Here is a 16,526-nt window from a genome sequence, read left to right on the forward strand (position 1 = left end):
TATATAGAATAGATATAGTCATATAGATGCATAGACTAGTGAATAGTACGTCAACTCAACACTACTCCCCCAATCCATTTCCTTAAACCACAAGGATTTTTTTCAAATTTCATTCCTCTTATCATTTACTAAAGCCCACTCAAATCTCACTCCTCCTCCTCCAAAAACCCCTCTCTCACTCTCTCTCCTCCATCGCCGCTTCCTCTGTAGGCGAACCCTAACATCTTCTCCTCCATTTTCTCTCTCCTCCACCATCAATGGCGGCCACATCCACCTCATCCGACCCCGCCACCACTGAAGGTCCCGTACTCAGCGTAATCAGCAAACGCCTCCGTGCTCTCCGCAAGAAGCACAATCGCATCACTCAAATGGAGGAATCTCTCGCACAAGGTAAAACCCTAAACAAAGAACAACAAGACGTTCTTCGCTCTAAACCTTCCGTTCTTACTCTCATCGATGAGCTTGAGAAGCTTCGCGCTCCTCTCTCTTCAGCTGTCGACGAAGAAATCTCTCTCGCTATTTCCTCCAAAACCTCGCCGGAAAACCACCAGTCTTCGCCGGAGAATCATCGTGATAATGATGATGTTGATGAGGTTGAGGTTGATCGAATAGAAGGTGTTGTGAAAGATCTGTTGTACTTGATGTATTTCGGGAGTTTGTTTGATGTGAAACCTCAGAGTGAGTTCACTTCTTTGATGTTGACTCGTACTCATGAGCGTGGATGTTGCTTGACTTACGATTATGTTACTGATGATGCTACTGATCTTCTTGCTGAGCGTGATTTGGACTTGATTTCGGCGGTGCAAGCTTTGATGATCTCTCGTCCGGTGAATTCTGCTCTGTCGCATCAGAATGCGTTGGAGAAGTGTATTCATCACGCTAAGTTATGGCTTCAGAGTTCGGATGAGACTCTGGATTCGCAATCAGCTGTAACATGTAATTGTTTTTATCTGGTTTGATTTTGGTTCTGTGTTTTTGAGTTTTTTTGATTGTTTTTAGAGCTGAAGTTTTCTTTGTTGTTCGTGCAGATGCTGGATTGAGGGAGAAATTGAATAAGATTATGGCTTCGGATTATTTCACTGCTACACCGCAGATGAAAGGGCCTGGGGAAGTGGCGGCGGCTGCGGCGGTTGGGAATTTCGGTTCTTTCCAGGTACCAGTGCAGGAGAGTATGGTGCCTGTTGAAGTGCCTGTTCAAATTGAGGGATCCGCTGAGCAGTATGCAGATACGGTATATATAGAATATAGAATAATTCAAAAGTTTGATTCTTTTTGTTATTTATTTAACTTGGATAAGATACTGATGAATTGGGAATATCCTTAGAAAACTCAGTGACTAGCAGAATATTCATACTGAAGTAGAGGTAGCTAAGAATATGTGCAATTTTGTGTGTATTAGATAGAAGTATATTCACTTCATAAATTGTGTTTGTGTTTGTGTTTGTGCTTGTGCTTGGTTTAGAGGTTATGTTATGATTGAGTTGATTTGTGGACGCATGTTGTAGGGTGGGAATTTTTTTTGTGGATGTCACCAGAAATGTTGGGTATGTGAAAATCATGGGACTTTTGTTATGATGCATGATTAAGATTGGATTAAGTGAGATTTTATTCTGAATTTGACTCGTTTGAATAAATCAAACAATTCCAATTTGTAAAGATTTACTGATATAATTTGCTCAGTATGGTTGGGATATAAAATAATGATGCCAATATCTTGTAGAAAAAGGTATGGCTTCTAAACGTTGTATGAAACAATATGAAAATTGCTGAAATTGGTAGTTATGTTAGCTTGTTGATTGGTTTATTTAAGAGCTTGCTTGGATGTACTCCATAATAGTGTGTTCTTTTGCATTCAACTTTAAGCATAGTGTATTAGCCAATGTCTCTATGCTGTCGTCTTACGTTTGTTCCTTTCAAACAGTTTTATGCCTCACATTATGGTGCTTTGTAGCTGTCATTCCATCTTTCCAAAAGTTTACATATTGTTGTGATCATTGATTGTAACTCTTGTCATGTCTTATAAATGAAATCCGAGATTTGAATTACACAGCTGGATTCATTAATTGGTACTGTTCAGTGTTAGCGAAAATTTGAGACCTTACATTCTGTTGGGAGTGTAATTTAATTTTATTGCTCTCTTGTGAAGTGAGTCTCTCTGCCTTGCAAATAAACATCTAGGTTTTGGCATGTTATGTTTGATCCTATTTCTTGGCAGCTATGAGGTTATTTTTGAATTGTGATCGCTAGATGTCCCATTCTTTTCTTGTTATACAACTCTTCAGAGTATTCTTGTATATCTCACTTTCTTAGATCTTATTCTTTTTAATTGATGAGGTAGCCTTTGGTTTTGTAACATGGCTTAGTTTTCTTTTTGGATTTATGAAGGCATAGATAACAGTGTTGAGGAGGCTGAGTCATTTTGTATGATACTTGAAGCTTCTTATATATGATGTATTGTTGCTTATGAATTTTAGCTGGGATATTGTTTACTTAGTGTGTAATTTTATACCACCAAGTCCTCTTGGGAGTCATATGTTTATCTGTTTAATAACTATTGCTGTAACCCCTTGTTTGGGGGGATGGCCTATCTTAAAGTTATCATGGATATATGCATATACTATCTGCAGGAAAGATCTTAAAGTTATCATTAATGTTTTTTTTTTCTGAGACAAGGTTTTGTGTTTGACAATAGTCTTTGCAACTTGGAAGTAGGTGCAATTGTGAGTGGTATCATTTTATTAGAGATTTGAGCAGAGGTTTTAGAATATTTAGCCTAAAAGGCTGTCCTTGATTTGTTCTTTGTATCTCTACTTTACTATATATCCGCAATTCTAGATCGAGTGACTTGGTTCTTGAATTTTACTATTTCGTATTTTTAATAATGTTGTCAGTGTACATGAATTTTTTTTTGGCTCTGATTGGCTGACATTTAATCTGTGGCAATGAGACCCTTATCATTTTACACATTCCTACATCATAAATAGAGTTTGTTGAGGTTTGAGTTTGAATTAGGTCATAATTGATCACACTTTATGAGTGGCGTCACATTTTGTTCTCTCTCCTCCTGGTGACCAATGAAGATGCTCCTATAGTAAGTGGTAAGGGCATAGTTTCCTCTGTCCTGTGATTGTACACTTGCATAGTTTAGCTGGTCAAACGTAGTGATATATCTCCTACTTAAGATCTCCAGTTTGGCTCCATAAGCAATAATTGCTTTTGTAAGCACCTCTTGATGGATAAATTTGTTGGTTTTGTTTGTGTCCAGTACATGGGTATAACCAGTTGATATACTTGCAATTGCAACCTAGAGAGTATAGGACTCCTTCTCATAGTTGTTGAAGAGACTTGTAGCTGTGACTTCTCTTACTTTTGCTGTGACTCTAGACTCTACTGCTTATGTCACCTGAACTTTGCTGCATTGTTTGTTTTAATTTGATGGATTGCTTTTGGCTTCTAAAGTTGTGGATTTTACATAAACTAGTTCCTGTATAGGTTACACACTTTCTTTTTGTTCGATAATCACTGCCATTCAAGGTTACAGTTGCTAGGAAGTGGTAGCTAATACCACTGAAGTCTGTTGAAGATGTCTTCTGTTGATAAGACTTTGTATTGGTGCACGCAATTTTGGGATTGGTAATTGCAGTGGGCTTGGCTGGAGCAGGAAAAGTAAGCAGAGCTTGTTCGGCCGGTATTACCGTGGCCTTTGATTAGGCTGGTAGTTGTACCCTGTAGGTCCTTAGCCCTTTAACCTCATGATTAACTATGCTGGTAGTTTTACTAGTCTCTGAGAGCATGTCTTTAGGGATTAGACATGGAAGTCTAGTCTCTTTTATGGATGTTGAAGGAAATGTCTTACATGTGCGGCTAGCAGGGCATCTGGCAGGGTATTTGGCAGGGGTGTCAAGAATCTTGGGTCTAAAGCATTCATATTATCTGCTGTGTAGTTAACATCAAGTTGCGTCTTTGTTTAGTCTGACCTCTTTCATTGAACTATTGCAGGAGGAGAATCTGGCTAATTATGAAGAATATGAGACTGGGGAACATCAAACTGGGAACGGTGAGGAGTTTCAGAAGGTCTGTTATTGCTTTAGTAACTCGTGTTTGTTTGTGTTCATTTGTTTCTCGACTATAATAATAGTTTTCCTCAGGATGACTTGGAGGCCGAGAATCCGCCTGAAGTGGTCTCAGCCCAAACAGAACAAGATCAATTTCAGGCTGAGGAAGAGTATGGCTACAGAAATGCAGACTACAAGGAGCACCAGTATATACCCAGAAGAGGTGCAAGAGGTGGCCGTGGTGGTGGAGGTGGTCGCAGAGGATATCCTAATGGCAGAGGAGGCAGAGGTAACGGCAGGGCAGGTGGGCCTTACCAGAATGGACGTGGTCAGTTCTATGATAACTATCCTAGAAACTATTACAATAGAAGAGGTGGCAGAGGTGGTGGTGGTGGTGGTGGTAATGGTGGTAATGGCGGAAACTCTTACTACAATCATTCTCCAGCAGCTCAAGGCAACCACAACCAAGCAAATATGGGGGTCGAATCATAACACGAGCAAAATGGCATATGTTTTGGTTACTGGCTCGTTGTTGGTGGGTTCTGGTTATGTTTTGCTCTGCGTTGGGCACAGTTGTTGAGTTGCATATGTAGGTCTTTTATATGAATTCACCAATTTATTTGGATACCTCCTCTTGGTGTCGTGCCCCTTCTGTAGTTCAGTGAATGGATGGTTTTGACTAAAATCTTCTAATATAACATGATCTGGAGAGCTCGTCATCTTTTGTCCAACAACTTTGCTTGATTTTTTTTTTTTTTAATGTTTGCGGAGTAAATACTGATGTGTTCTGCATTTTGTGGATTTCATTCTAGCATGCTGGATAAATGAAAAGAAAAAGGCAAATATGCCAGGTAGTGTCTTCTTAAAATAACTCCGAATAATTGATTTCCAAGTAATCAGTGGAAAAATTCTATAATACAACAAAAGTGGAAAGTAAAAATATGCAATTAATATAATCTGTTATCTTTATAGCTTTGTGTGTGGTGTCTTTTTTGGGTTGAATTTGTGGTTGAGTAAGTTTCACGTTGGTCTAATTGGGGTTTATGGACTTCATTGAAGTCCTAAGGGATTGTTGTCTTTGACATAAAACAATTGAGTTAAATTGAACTGGATTTATTGCAATTGAAATGAACTTATGGCAACTGAAATGAATTAAATTATAACTAAGAAATGATAGTTGAAGCTAAACTGAATTGAACTGAACTGATTGCAAGTGAACTGAAATGATAATAAGATGGGAAGAATGGGCCCTAAGTTGGGTTTTGCGTCAGGTCATTTGCGTTGTTGTGTCAACTTCGCCAGTTCTTTTTTGTCAATTAAATGACGACTTGTTTTGAATCAAAATACATGTATTAGATTCTTTCTAGATAATATTTCTATATGAGCATATCTGCATATGTTAAAAGATTGCAAATATGTAGCATTAAACTTTGCTTACGATGCTATATTGCTTAGTATTTAAGTATGATTAATGTCGATAAATCTTTAGTTTTAAAGTAGATTCAAAGCTAACTCAAGTTGATTACCCTTCCAATGTTTTTCAAAGATGCCTTAATTCAGTTCTTCTAGATCATCACTTTGCATGAGTATGTTATAATCATTTATTGTGACAATTTGTCTGTTCTTAATTTTATACGAGATAACTTATGACAGCAGAATCAGGATTGAGTTGGCAACAGTAGAAATTATAAGTTGTTTTGAGTTACAAGAACAATTTCACTAGTAAAAGTAATATTCCAAATCGAATTTCACTATTTTTTTTGACATAAACTAAGATTATATGTCAACCTCAAGGATGAAAGCATCTGATACTGGTTTGAAGAAATGAGAATCTGCAATAATGATAATCATCTCACCTATATAAATTTCTGCTTGAAGCTGATAATTCAGCAAAGATATACAGGACTCGGACCTCAGTTTCATCTGCTTCTCGAAATGGGAAACCGTTTTGCCCGTGGCAAACCACCAGCAGTCGTCGCAATTCATTCTACAGAACAGTGGAATGCACACTTTGAGTTGTCAAAAAGTTCTGCAAAACTGGTTAGTTTGAGTTATGCTTTGTATTAGTTCTTTGATTATTAGTAGCTTTATGATATGTAATCCAGTTTTACTTGATTTCTGAGCAAAAATCCTTCTCGTTGTAGATGGTGGTCGACTTCTCAGCTTCATGGTGTGGACCATGTCAATATATGGAACCGATTATCAAAGATTTGTCGACAAAGTATGGGGATGTCGAATTTGTCAATATCGATGTGGATGAGCTTTCGGTACATATACATATACTTAGCTTAATGATGATTATATGCAGGAAAAATTGATACTAACTATCCTAACTATCAACTATGCTCAACTTCTTTAAACTGTCTTACCTATTAACTAAAAGCATCATGCACAACCTAATCAAGTATGAGGTGGTGATAGCCAAAAAAGGGGGAGAAAGTTTGCAAAGAAATAGAAATCCTGAAATAGAAGACTACTTTTGCATACTTTTACATACTTAATGGGTTATAAGTGAAACAAGAGTGTTATTGGTAGGACACTCTTTAAACTTGAGAAGATCCTGAGTTAACGAATTGGTCCACGACAGAAACGAGACTTCATAAATTCAGGGACTTGAGAATGGAACAAAAGGCAGGGAGACTCGCTCGTCTCCCAAAGAGAGATGCAGCCGTGTTGAAGAGACAATTATCTCACTTGCAAACATATCTGGGTGGGATCAAATATATGACAGTACTTCGGACTGCTTAAAATGAGGAGCATAATTGACATTATTCTGTTTTTTTGGTTGAGAGTTAACAGGTTATATTCCTCTTTTTCCTTGCAGGATGTTGCAAGCGAATTTGGTGTCGATGCCATGCCAACTTTCGTGTTCTTTAAGAAGGGTAAAGAGGTCGAGAGGCTTGTAGGTGCTAATAAGGGTGAACTTAAGGAGAAGATCACAAAACACAGAGTTTAAAGATTTCGAAGGTGTTATCAAGTTACATAGTTCTGTAAACTTTTGTGTATCTATCTTATTAACTGGATGTATTCTGTATGCTTAATTTTCATATATATGTGAAGTACTGGCATCAGGAACTAAATGAGTTTCTGAATTTACAGGAAATCAATGACATGATGAGTCGTTTAGAGGTTTTCTGTTGCTTTTGATATGAAAAGAGTACCATACATTGATTGAACTTAAATCTTATCAGTTATCACAGTAATTGAAGAATCATACTAATAATGTTTTACTAACTGAAAATTTATGTGCTCAAGTGGATGTAATTGTTTGTCTGTCTCTGAGAGTTTGCTTATATGGGTGGTTACTTATGAAGTATATAAAAAGCTTAAATTCTGTACAAATATATATATGGGGAAATATGAATGAGTTCTTTCTGAAATGCCTTTTTAAAGTTTCCTCTTTCCATTCTTGCTGTCAACTATCCAAATACATACTGTAAGCAATTGCAATGATTGGATAAATAAATTTGTTGGAGCCTAGAACTGTAGAAGAATAGTTAGAGTTGGGATGAGTTATTTTTGTGAACAATTGGGGTTACTTGATCAAATAGGGTCTTTGTACGATTAAATAAGGTTAATATTGTGAACTAATGAGGTTACTCGTATGAAAAGACGAGGTTACTAGCATGATTAAATAGAGTCGTCTTATTATTTGTTGAGGTTACTATATGAAGAAATGGGGTTACTTTTGTGAGCAATTGGGGTTACTCGTATGATTAAGTGAGGTTGTTCATATGAATAAATGGGGTTACTCGTATGAATAAATGGGTTTACTTTTATAAACATTTGGGGCTACTTGTATGAATAAATGAAGTTACTGATAATACAAGGGGTAACCTTTATAAGCAAAATGGGATTACTTATGTGAACAAAATGGAGTTACTGATATGAATAAACGGGATTACTGATATGAATAAATGGGGTTGCTCCTTATGAACGAATGAGATTACTCGTATTAATAAATGGCGGTTACTTGTGTGAACAATTGAAATTAGCTTTCCAATGTACAAATCAAATTACACTTAAAAGAATACATCAACTAGTGAAGCAAGATTCTTAGTCGGCTAAACTTAACAAACAAATAATATCAACTTTTCACATTAATGTATTTTAATTAAAAAATGTGGATGAAATTGATTTAAAACTAAAATTAACAAACTCCATTTTCTCACCCAGATTTATCACCATTTCCACCCCTTTCTCCCTACAAAGTAAAGTCAACATCAAATATTCATGAAACTACATTCTCCTTGCTTGACCCAACAATTATTAACAGTATTCCCTGATCTCTTCCTCCTTTTCTTTTCATCATCTTCTCTGATAACGGTGAGTTATTGCGCCGAGTTGGATATGCAGTGAGTCGTACTGAGTTGAATGAAGAAGAAAGAATTACAACATTATTTTTTCGCGCTAGGCTAGTTTTTTTTAATTAACAGCATTGGGTTAGACTTGAACACGTTGTGCTGGATTGGAATGCTTATATGGGCCGGCAAACCGCGAAATTATAGGTGTGGCCGACCGTATATAAGAATTTGTGTTAAATGAAAGGTTGAAGTATATATTGAAGATAAGACAATGGAAAATATAATAAGTTAGTTTAAACGTATGAATGTTTACTAGAAGATGTATCAATAAGAAAGTGAAGACATAATATATTTCATGTCTATTTTGACCGAACCACGTAAATCCTTGTGTTCTTTCGGTTTGTCTTCTTTATTGCTTTTCTCATCTTTATTATTTCATTGACTTGTTTTGTATTAATCAAACACTACAACACCCCTTTCCTAACAAATTGGTATCAGAGCTTGGTTGCTTAAGATCTTAGGTGTTTATAGAACGAGTTTGATTCAATTATGTCAATGAAATTTGATATTGAGAAATTTGATATGCAACTAAATTTTGGCCTATGGCCATTGAAGATGAAAGCCATCTTAGTTCAAAGTGGTTGTCACAAGGCTCTTGTAGGTGCATCCAAAAAGACTTCTAGTAGATGATCAATGGGAGGATATCGATTTGAAGGCTCTTTCGGCAATTCAATATGTCTCTTAAATGATGTCTTGAGAGATGTTGCGAAGGAGACGATTTTTACGGTTTGTGGTTGAAGTTGGAGTCACTCCATATGACAAAGAGCGTGACCAACCGTCTACTACACAAATCTAGACTTAATGATCTCAGTTTAGAAGAAGGCAAACCACTTGAGTCTCATTTAGATGAATTATTCTCTATTATTATGGATATACAAAACATCTATGTTGAGATCGATGATGATGATATGGCTATTAGGTTGTTGTGTTCTTTACCGCCTTCGTATAAGCATTTTCGAGATACTTTATTGTATGGTAGAGATGATTTGAGTTTGCGGGATGTTGAGGATGCCTTAACTTAGAGAGATTTAATTCACAATATGTTGGTTAAGAAGTGTAATAATTCTGCTCAAACTAATGCTTTGGTTACTCATGGTGGAAATAATTCTGGCAAGAATAAAATCTGTAACGATTGTCATGTGAAGGGTCATTACCAAATCAGAGTGTTGGAAATTAAAGTAGAAAAATGGGGAAAAGTCCAACGAGGACCAATCCGCAAATATCGCCAACGATGTTCTATATGATGATCTTGCACTTTAGCGTTACAAGTTTTTTGCGTTTCTATGATCTCATTATGATTGGCGCCCTTCTGAGATCACTTGGTGAAACGGGAAACCGTGTGGATCGATTTTTCTATGGAGTCTATGATAGATTGCTTTTAAGTTTGTACTATTTTTCTATGGAGTCTATGATAGATTGCTTTTAAGTTTGTACTATTTTTCTATGGAGTCTATGATAGATTGCTTTTAAGTTTGTAATAAAGTAGCAATCTTGTTTATGCACTAGATTTTATTCTACTTATGCTATTTCTTATCTCAATTTTCGTACTTTTGTATTTTCTTAAGTACAATGGCAATTTAGAAATTATTGATGTACTTGATTTTGTAGAATTGCTTGAATTTGTTGTTGAGATGAAGAAGTATTTGAAGAGAGTTTAGTCAATTTGAATAAGTATGCTTGGCGTTGGTGACTTTATACTCTCAATCTAGGCCATGTGATGGTTTCGTATATGGAGTTTTGTGTTCGAAGATGCATTGGTACACAGTTTATGGAAGATGTCCGTTCTTGATTGTCAAAAGTGAGTAGGCTTATGGAATTTTGTTTAAGGTTAAGTATCTATATTTATGGTGAGCATTTTTTTTCTTGGTTTTCATTTCAAGGTGGAGTTATCTTGATTGATCGGTTTCAAGTCAAGGTGGAGATTTGTTATTTGTGACTTGAAATCTTGAAGAAATGACATACGGTCGCCTTTGAATGCACATATCTCTCAATCTATAAATGTTTTTGATGTGATTCAAATTGAAAGTGATAGCTTGTTCAAAGAGCTTCCCAACGACAGGTCATATTCCCAATTTCACTGAGAAACCAGAAAGTTATGGCTCTTTTATGAAGCACTATCGAATGGAAATCGCCCGATCGGGTCAGGAGATATCTGCATGATCGGGTGCCATCTGTTTGATCGGGCTCCCTTAGCGAACTACAATCAGGCTTATAATGCTCGATCGGGCCTGAAACATATCGACCAGTTTGAATTTGATGACCGCCTAACTCGATCGGGCGACGGGGATTTTGATGCGGGATGCATGATTTCTTTCCAGGTTTTGTGCGAACTATATCCTAGGGTTTATTAGGGTTTTCTTATAAGGACCCTCTTGGTGTTCATTATACATACACACTTTTAGCCTTTACTATTCTTAGGACTCTTTGTAATTATTATTTTCTTTGTTTTTTCTCCATCATACTGAAGAAGCTCTCGATTCCCCCCACTTGTGGACGTAGGTCTATTTTGACATAACTACGTAAATCCTTGTGTTCTTTCGTTTATCTTTATTATTACAGTTACTTTGTTTTTTCTCTTTGTTTTTTCTCTTTGTTCTTTCTGTATAGCTCAGCTTAGAGATTGTTAGATCATTACAATTACTTTGTAATAAAAACATTATGTCTAATTTTCTCTCTCAGTTTCAATGAAAAACATCAATCGATCTTTCTTCTTTCATCATTCTATAATATATTATAGAAAAACCCATTATATTAATATATGGGATTTTAATATATTTTCGAATTCACATATCAATTCAATAATCTTCATGCAACTCAATAGTACTTTATTATATATATTAAAATGATAAAACAATGGGAAGGAAATGCTCTGTTAAAAACATTTTGGAAATCACATCACTATCTATATTATTCATGCGCGTAATGCCCTTTTATCTTTCTGAACACTATTTTGAAGATTCGATTCCCTGCGTATTACTAGGTATTAACTTATTTTGGATCATCCATTATTGTTGATTTGTTTCTTTGGAAAAAAAAAAAAATCGCTGGCAAAATTGGAGATGCGGGGGATCGAACCCCGTGCCTCTCGCATGCAAAGCGAGCGCTCTACCATTTGAGCTACATCCCCATGTTCTTCCATTTTCACATTATGGAAACATTCCAGAAGCTGTTCCATTCAAATTAATACTTTCTTCCTCCCTAATACTTTTCTTAGTTTCCTTTTCTATATTATCATATTGACTATTGTACCCACTTATGTACATACTAGAAATTTTTTGCACGCGATGCGTGCTTGAATTTTTTTTCAAAACAAAAATTCGATTTTCTTCGGCGTAAGAGTCAAAATTTGAATATTAGACATACAAAGTATAATTATTTTTAGTTGCAATATTTGATTGGTTTAGTTTATGTCATTTTAGTCTCTCACAATTCTTTTTGTTTTGTTTTTTTTTTTTTTTTTATTTTCAAAGTTAAATTCTATGAACAAAATAGAAATTTTATTGAATTTATTTATGATTTCTAATATTATAATTTTTTAGTTGATTTTGAATTAAGTACAATACTTTATAAAGTGTAAAGAAAGTAGACACTTTGATTTCAAGTCAATTTTTTCATAAGTTATAGTTTGTAAGTGAATTTTTAAGTTTTTATAAGTTTCCTCATTTTAGTGATTTGCATAACGTAAATTATGCAATTTTATGATTTTAGTTGACTTGTGAGTGATTGTTATAATTATATTTTGATATTTTTGTTTGAAGCCCCCTTTGATTTTTAAGTGAATTTGTAATTTAGAATGGGAAGGAGGTAACATAGTCTCTTCATTCGGGGACACCATAGCTCTTCCCTTCCCTTATATAATAGAGATATGTTGTACTTTAATTCTTGAATGATATATTACATAAACCTTTTTACCTTGATAATTAATCGCAATTATGTAATAGAAACAAATAGGTCCAAATATATGTAAAAATTTCAATTATATATAGAAAACACTATAAAAAATTAAATAATTTTTTTCCTTGTCTAACTTATAAATTCTGATTTAACTAAAAATACACCTCTATTTTTTATCATGACCCACCATTAATTGTGAATGATTCTTGAAAATAGTGATTTGTAAGTAAATTTTTGTAAATGTTTTTGTATGTATTGACGTTCTAGGTTATTAGCTAGTTTTAGTTTGTATGTTAATTTTAAGTTTTAATAAAGTTTCCTGATTATTTACGTGATTTTTATAATGTGATTTTCTCAATTGTATGGGTGAATTGTAAAGTTTCTTCTTTTAAGTGATTTGTGAGTGAGTGTTGTAAATTTATTTTCAGTAGTTTTCTTTGAGTGCCGATTTTGATTTTGACATTCCTTTTGTGATTTAGAAAGGGAAGGGGGCAAAAAAAGGCGTTTCAAAAGAGGACACCATTGCTCTCCCCTTCCCTTATATAATAGAGATTAAAAGTTCGATTAGCTTTTGCTACATGGTAATATGGTATTGATAATGTATACTCCTCTGTTTCTTTCGGTTCTTCTTATTTTGCTTTTTATGTTTGTCAATGTACATCTTTGACTTAAATATCTTTCATTGTGTATTAGTAAAATTATAATAATTGAATATTAATAAAGTATTCATTGAGACGAATCAAATAAGATCTCACATGAATATATTTTTCTATCATATGTTGATATAATTTAGGGTCCGTTTGTTATCGTTTTTTGTTTTCAGTTTTTTTAAAACTAAAAACCATAAATAGGAAACCAGAAAAAGTGGTTTTTACTTTTTAGTTGTCAGTTTTTAAAATCATCATGTTCGCAATAAATTTGACTAATTTTTTATTCATTACAGGACATATATCATATAAATTTGAAAATAAAAAAACCAAATAGTATACCGAACGGATTATAAGATTTTATTCAATTGTGAATAGTATCAAGATTCTAAATAGGAAGAATAAAATAAAACAAAAGGAGTATTAATTAACAACTTATTAGGACGGCATATATCTTATATACCATGGTATAATCTACTTATATTTTCTTATATATATAAATAATTCATATTTGAAGTGGAATCTATAACTCAGTTCAAGAAGTCTTGACATTTGGGGCATTTTTTTAAAGTCATTCTTCACGCCACCTAAAATGCAAACATACACTTTTGTCCCCTAAACTTTCATGCCAGAACTTTAAAAAAATTCATATACATATTTTAGGATGAAAGAACTAGAGTTTGGCTTACAATAAACCTCTACGGATAATATTTAGAATAAGTAGAATATAACTTTAACATAGACTTTGAAAAAAATATAATTTTTTGTAAGAAAATTAGATACATATATAATGTGGTTAAGAGTGTATAACATAAAATCAACAATTTCATTAATATCTCTGAGAATAATTGAATCAAGAAAGTTATATTATATTATTATGGAATAATCTTTCAAAAAAAAATATTATTATGGAATAATTATTTTTATCAACTAAAACAAAAAGAGTTTGATAATGTATGCGCAAAATGTATATTTATTTTGCAATAAAAATGTATCTTTTTTTAGGATCGTGACTTTCTATACTAATACTTATTTGCACGAACTGAAAAAGTGAAAACTTGTGTGTTTATACTTGGTTCAATAAAGTCTTATTTGATGATCCTATGACCATGGACATATTTTGTTAAAATCCTTATGACTCAACCCTCGTTACTATAATTTCCATTGTAATAAAAAGTTTATATATACAATTTGATCAAGGATAAAATGAATAAAGATAAGATGATAATAGATCATCTGCCATATGTGCGTTCTCTTCACCTGAATAACTCTGAACTTATTTGAACTGAACTTATTTGAATTTATATATCTAAACTGAATTTATTGGACTTGATTGAAACTTATTGACCTGATTGGAACTTATTTGACCTTATTGAATTTGGTTGAAACTTATTAGATCTCATTGGACTTATTGAAACTTATTAAACCTTATTGGACTTAATTGAAACTTATTTAACATTATTAGACCATGATCATAATATTTTTTGAATAATGATATAATCAGCTAATAGTAATAAGAATAATAAAATAATAGACAATAATACAAGTATAATACTATACATTGTGGTTCTTTTAATTAAATTTTTTAATAATAACATATCAACTAATAGTAATATGAATTAATAATAAAATAATAGACAATAATACAAATATTTAATAAAATAATAGACAATACTCCCTCTGTTTTTTTTTTTTATCATTCCTACTTTTCTGTGCGCGTCTTCCAATGCATGTTTTAAAACTTAAATATCTTTTATTATATATTAGTAAAAATTATAACGATTGAATATTAATAAAGTACTAATTGAGACGAATCAAACAAGACCCCACATGACTATGTTTTTTCTTATAAATTGAGAACATTTGAGAAGATTTTCTCTATGCACGAATAGTGTCAAGATTCCAAGTGAGAAAGATAAAAAAAACAGAGGGAGTAATACAATATAATCATTGTGGTACTTTAATTAAAATTCTAATAATAATATAATCAGCTAACAGTAATATGAATAATAAAATAATGGACAATAATACAAATTTTTATTGATCATTGACTATTTGGACCTTATTGGAACTTATTGCACCTGATTGAAACTTATTATCTTGATTGGACCTGATTGAAACTTATCTAAACTGAACTGAACTCATTGAATTTGAAACTTAATTTATTAAGATGAAGAGAACGCACCCTATATTGATATACCCCTGAAGATGAGGAACAAAGTAGTACTAATATAGTAATATCTCCTAAAAAAAGGTAGTACTGAAATTAATACTATGCAGGTGTAAGGCATGTATATATTTTTTAAAAAATTGGTAAGAAGAATTCTCCTGGTGCTGTTCTCGCATAAGGTTCCCATTCAGAGGCCCATTACAAGCTAGACACCTCCGAACTCCCCAACCCTCCTTAAATCCCTAGTAAATGTTTGGGGTAGGAATTGAATCCTAGACTTTACTAAGTTTAAGAAAAATGGAAAAGATCACCACTTGAGTCAATCCCAATTTTCGTGTAAGGCGTGTGTATATATCTCCTAAAAAAGGTAGTACTAAAACTAATACCATGCTGGTGTAACGCGTGTATATGTCGTTTCCATTTGAAAGGGAAATTTTTTCTCTAATGTGACATAACGAGACAGTTGGAAAACGAAAATATTAGAGACAGTTGGAAAACGAACATATTAGAGACAGTTGCAAAATGAAATTTGGAAAACGAATATATTAGAGACAGTTGCAAAATGAAATTGGAGATGCGGGGGATCGAACCCCGTGCCTCTCGCATGCAAAGCGAGCGCTCTACCATTTGAGCTACATCCCCATAGTTGATACATGATTGGATGAGTTGTCAATTTGGACTTTGGTATGTGGGACAGAATCCAAAACAGTAGGAAAAACAATATCGATATATATGTACGTTCTTAGTTTCTTACCATAGTTTTCCATGCTTACCTTTATTCTTTGCTTCCTCGTTGTTTTTCATCCCCAATAATATTCATATTTTCGATCCTATGACCTAGTATAAAACATTTAATTAGTTGATTTTAGAAACACAAACAAGAAAAGAAATCGACAAACAAGAACCCTAATAACTTCACTCAGAAGTCATACCCTTTGCATTTAAATTTATATGTACATCTATATTATATTATTCGGACATATATACTCAAACTACGTCAATAAAATTTCATAAAGTAAAAAAATGGATAAACAACAACCCAACAATTTCAACTATATATATGTACATACAAAGACCGGAAAATGGGACGGGTTTTGGGTACGATTTTTCGGCCGCCTTTTTTGGGCAAAAATTTCGGAACAAGAGAAACTTAAATATGCCAAGCCAGTATAAATTTTGACTCGCCCCAAAATTCCGCTTGGCTCGGCCCGAATTTGCGGGTTATGGTGCGCAAATATTGGCCCGCAGCTTGGCGCAACATGGCCCGTGGCTTTGCCTCGAAATGAGTCACTAGCGTTTGTTGATCCTGTTCTTTTGCTTATGGAGTAATTCGAGACTCTTAGATATGATGTCGAATGCAACTTTTATTGGAGCTAGATTCTCCAATTTACGTGCT

General features: G+C 33.8%; 2 protein-coding genes and 2 non-coding genes across 5 annotated transcripts; 2 read left to right on the plus strand and 2 right to left on the minus strand.

Moving 5' to 3' along the window:
- Positions 1-82: 82 nt before the first annotated feature.
- Positions 83-4,789, plus strand: LOC104897994 (hypothetical protein). The gene is made up of 4 exons (XM_010684985.4): positions 83-936; positions 1,029-1,231; positions 4,000-4,074; positions 4,149-4,789. Exons 1-4 carry the CDS (start codon positions 258-260, stop codon positions 4,545-4,547), a joined length of 1,356 nt encoding a protein of 451 aa, XP_010683287.2. The 5' UTR covers positions 83-257; the 3' UTR covers positions 4,548-4,789.
- Positions 4,790-4,864: 75 nt separating this feature from the next.
- Positions 4,865-7,188, plus strand: LOC104897995 (thioredoxin H-type). Of its 2 annotated transcripts, XM_048645870.1 has the most exons (4): positions 4,865-4,906; positions 5,934-6,095; positions 6,200-6,322; positions 6,880-7,188. In XM_048645870.1, exons 1-4 carry the CDS (start codon positions 4,880-4,882, stop codon positions 7,009-7,011), a joined length of 444 nt encoding a protein of 147 aa, XP_048501827.1. In that variant the 5' UTR covers positions 4,865-4,879; the 3' UTR covers positions 7,012-7,188. The 2 variants fall into 2 exon arrangements, with proteins under 2 accessions (XP_048501827.1, XP_010683288.3); XM_010684986.4 differs by lacking the exon at positions 4,865-4,906 and having other exon boundaries at positions 5,775-6,095.
- A 4,285-nt stretch (positions 7,189-11,473) lies between these two features.
- TRNAA-UGC (transfer RNA alanine (anticodon UGC)) lies at positions 11,474-11,546 on the minus strand. Its single transcript has one exon. It is a non-coding gene; the product is annotated as a tRNA-Ala (tRNA).
- A 4,153-nt stretch (positions 11,547-15,699) lies between these two features.
- On the minus strand, positions 15,700-15,772 carry TRNAA-UGC (transfer RNA alanine (anticodon UGC)). The gene has a single exon. It is a non-coding gene; the product is annotated as a tRNA-Ala (tRNA).
- Positions 15,773-16,526: the final 754 nt, after the last annotated feature.

This window comes from Beta vulgaris, chromosome 6 (genome assembly GCF_026745355.1).
Source record: "Beta vulgaris subsp. vulgaris cultivar EL10 chromosome 6, EL10.2, whole genome shotgun sequence".
NCBI lineage: Eukaryota > Viridiplantae > Streptophyta > Magnoliopsida > Caryophyllales > Amaranthaceae > Beta > Beta vulgaris.

Coding starts and splice junctions, on each gene's coding strand:
- LOC104897994 (XM_010684985.4), top strand. CDS start 258: ATGGCGGCCACATCCACCTCATCCGACCCCGCCACCACTGAAGGTCCC. Junction 937..1,028: donor TTCGCAATCAGCTGTAACAT/GTAATTGTTTTT, acceptor TTGTTCGTGCAG/ATGCTGGATTGAGGGAGAAA. Junction 1,232..3,999: donor CTGAGCAGTATGCAGATACG/GTATATATAGAA, acceptor GAACTATTGCAG/GAGGAGAATCTGGCTAATTA.
- LOC104897995 (XM_010684986.4), top strand. CDS start 5,880: ATGAGAATCTGCAATAATGATAATCATCTCACCTATATAAATTTCTGC. Junction 6,096..6,199: donor CAAAAAGTTCTGCAAAACTG/GTTAGTTTGAGT, acceptor TTCTCGTTGTAG/ATGGTGGTCGACTTCTCAGC. Junction 6,323..6,879: donor TCGATGTGGATGAGCTTTCG/GTACATATACAT, acceptor TTTTCCTTGCAG/GATGTTGCAAGCGAATTTGG.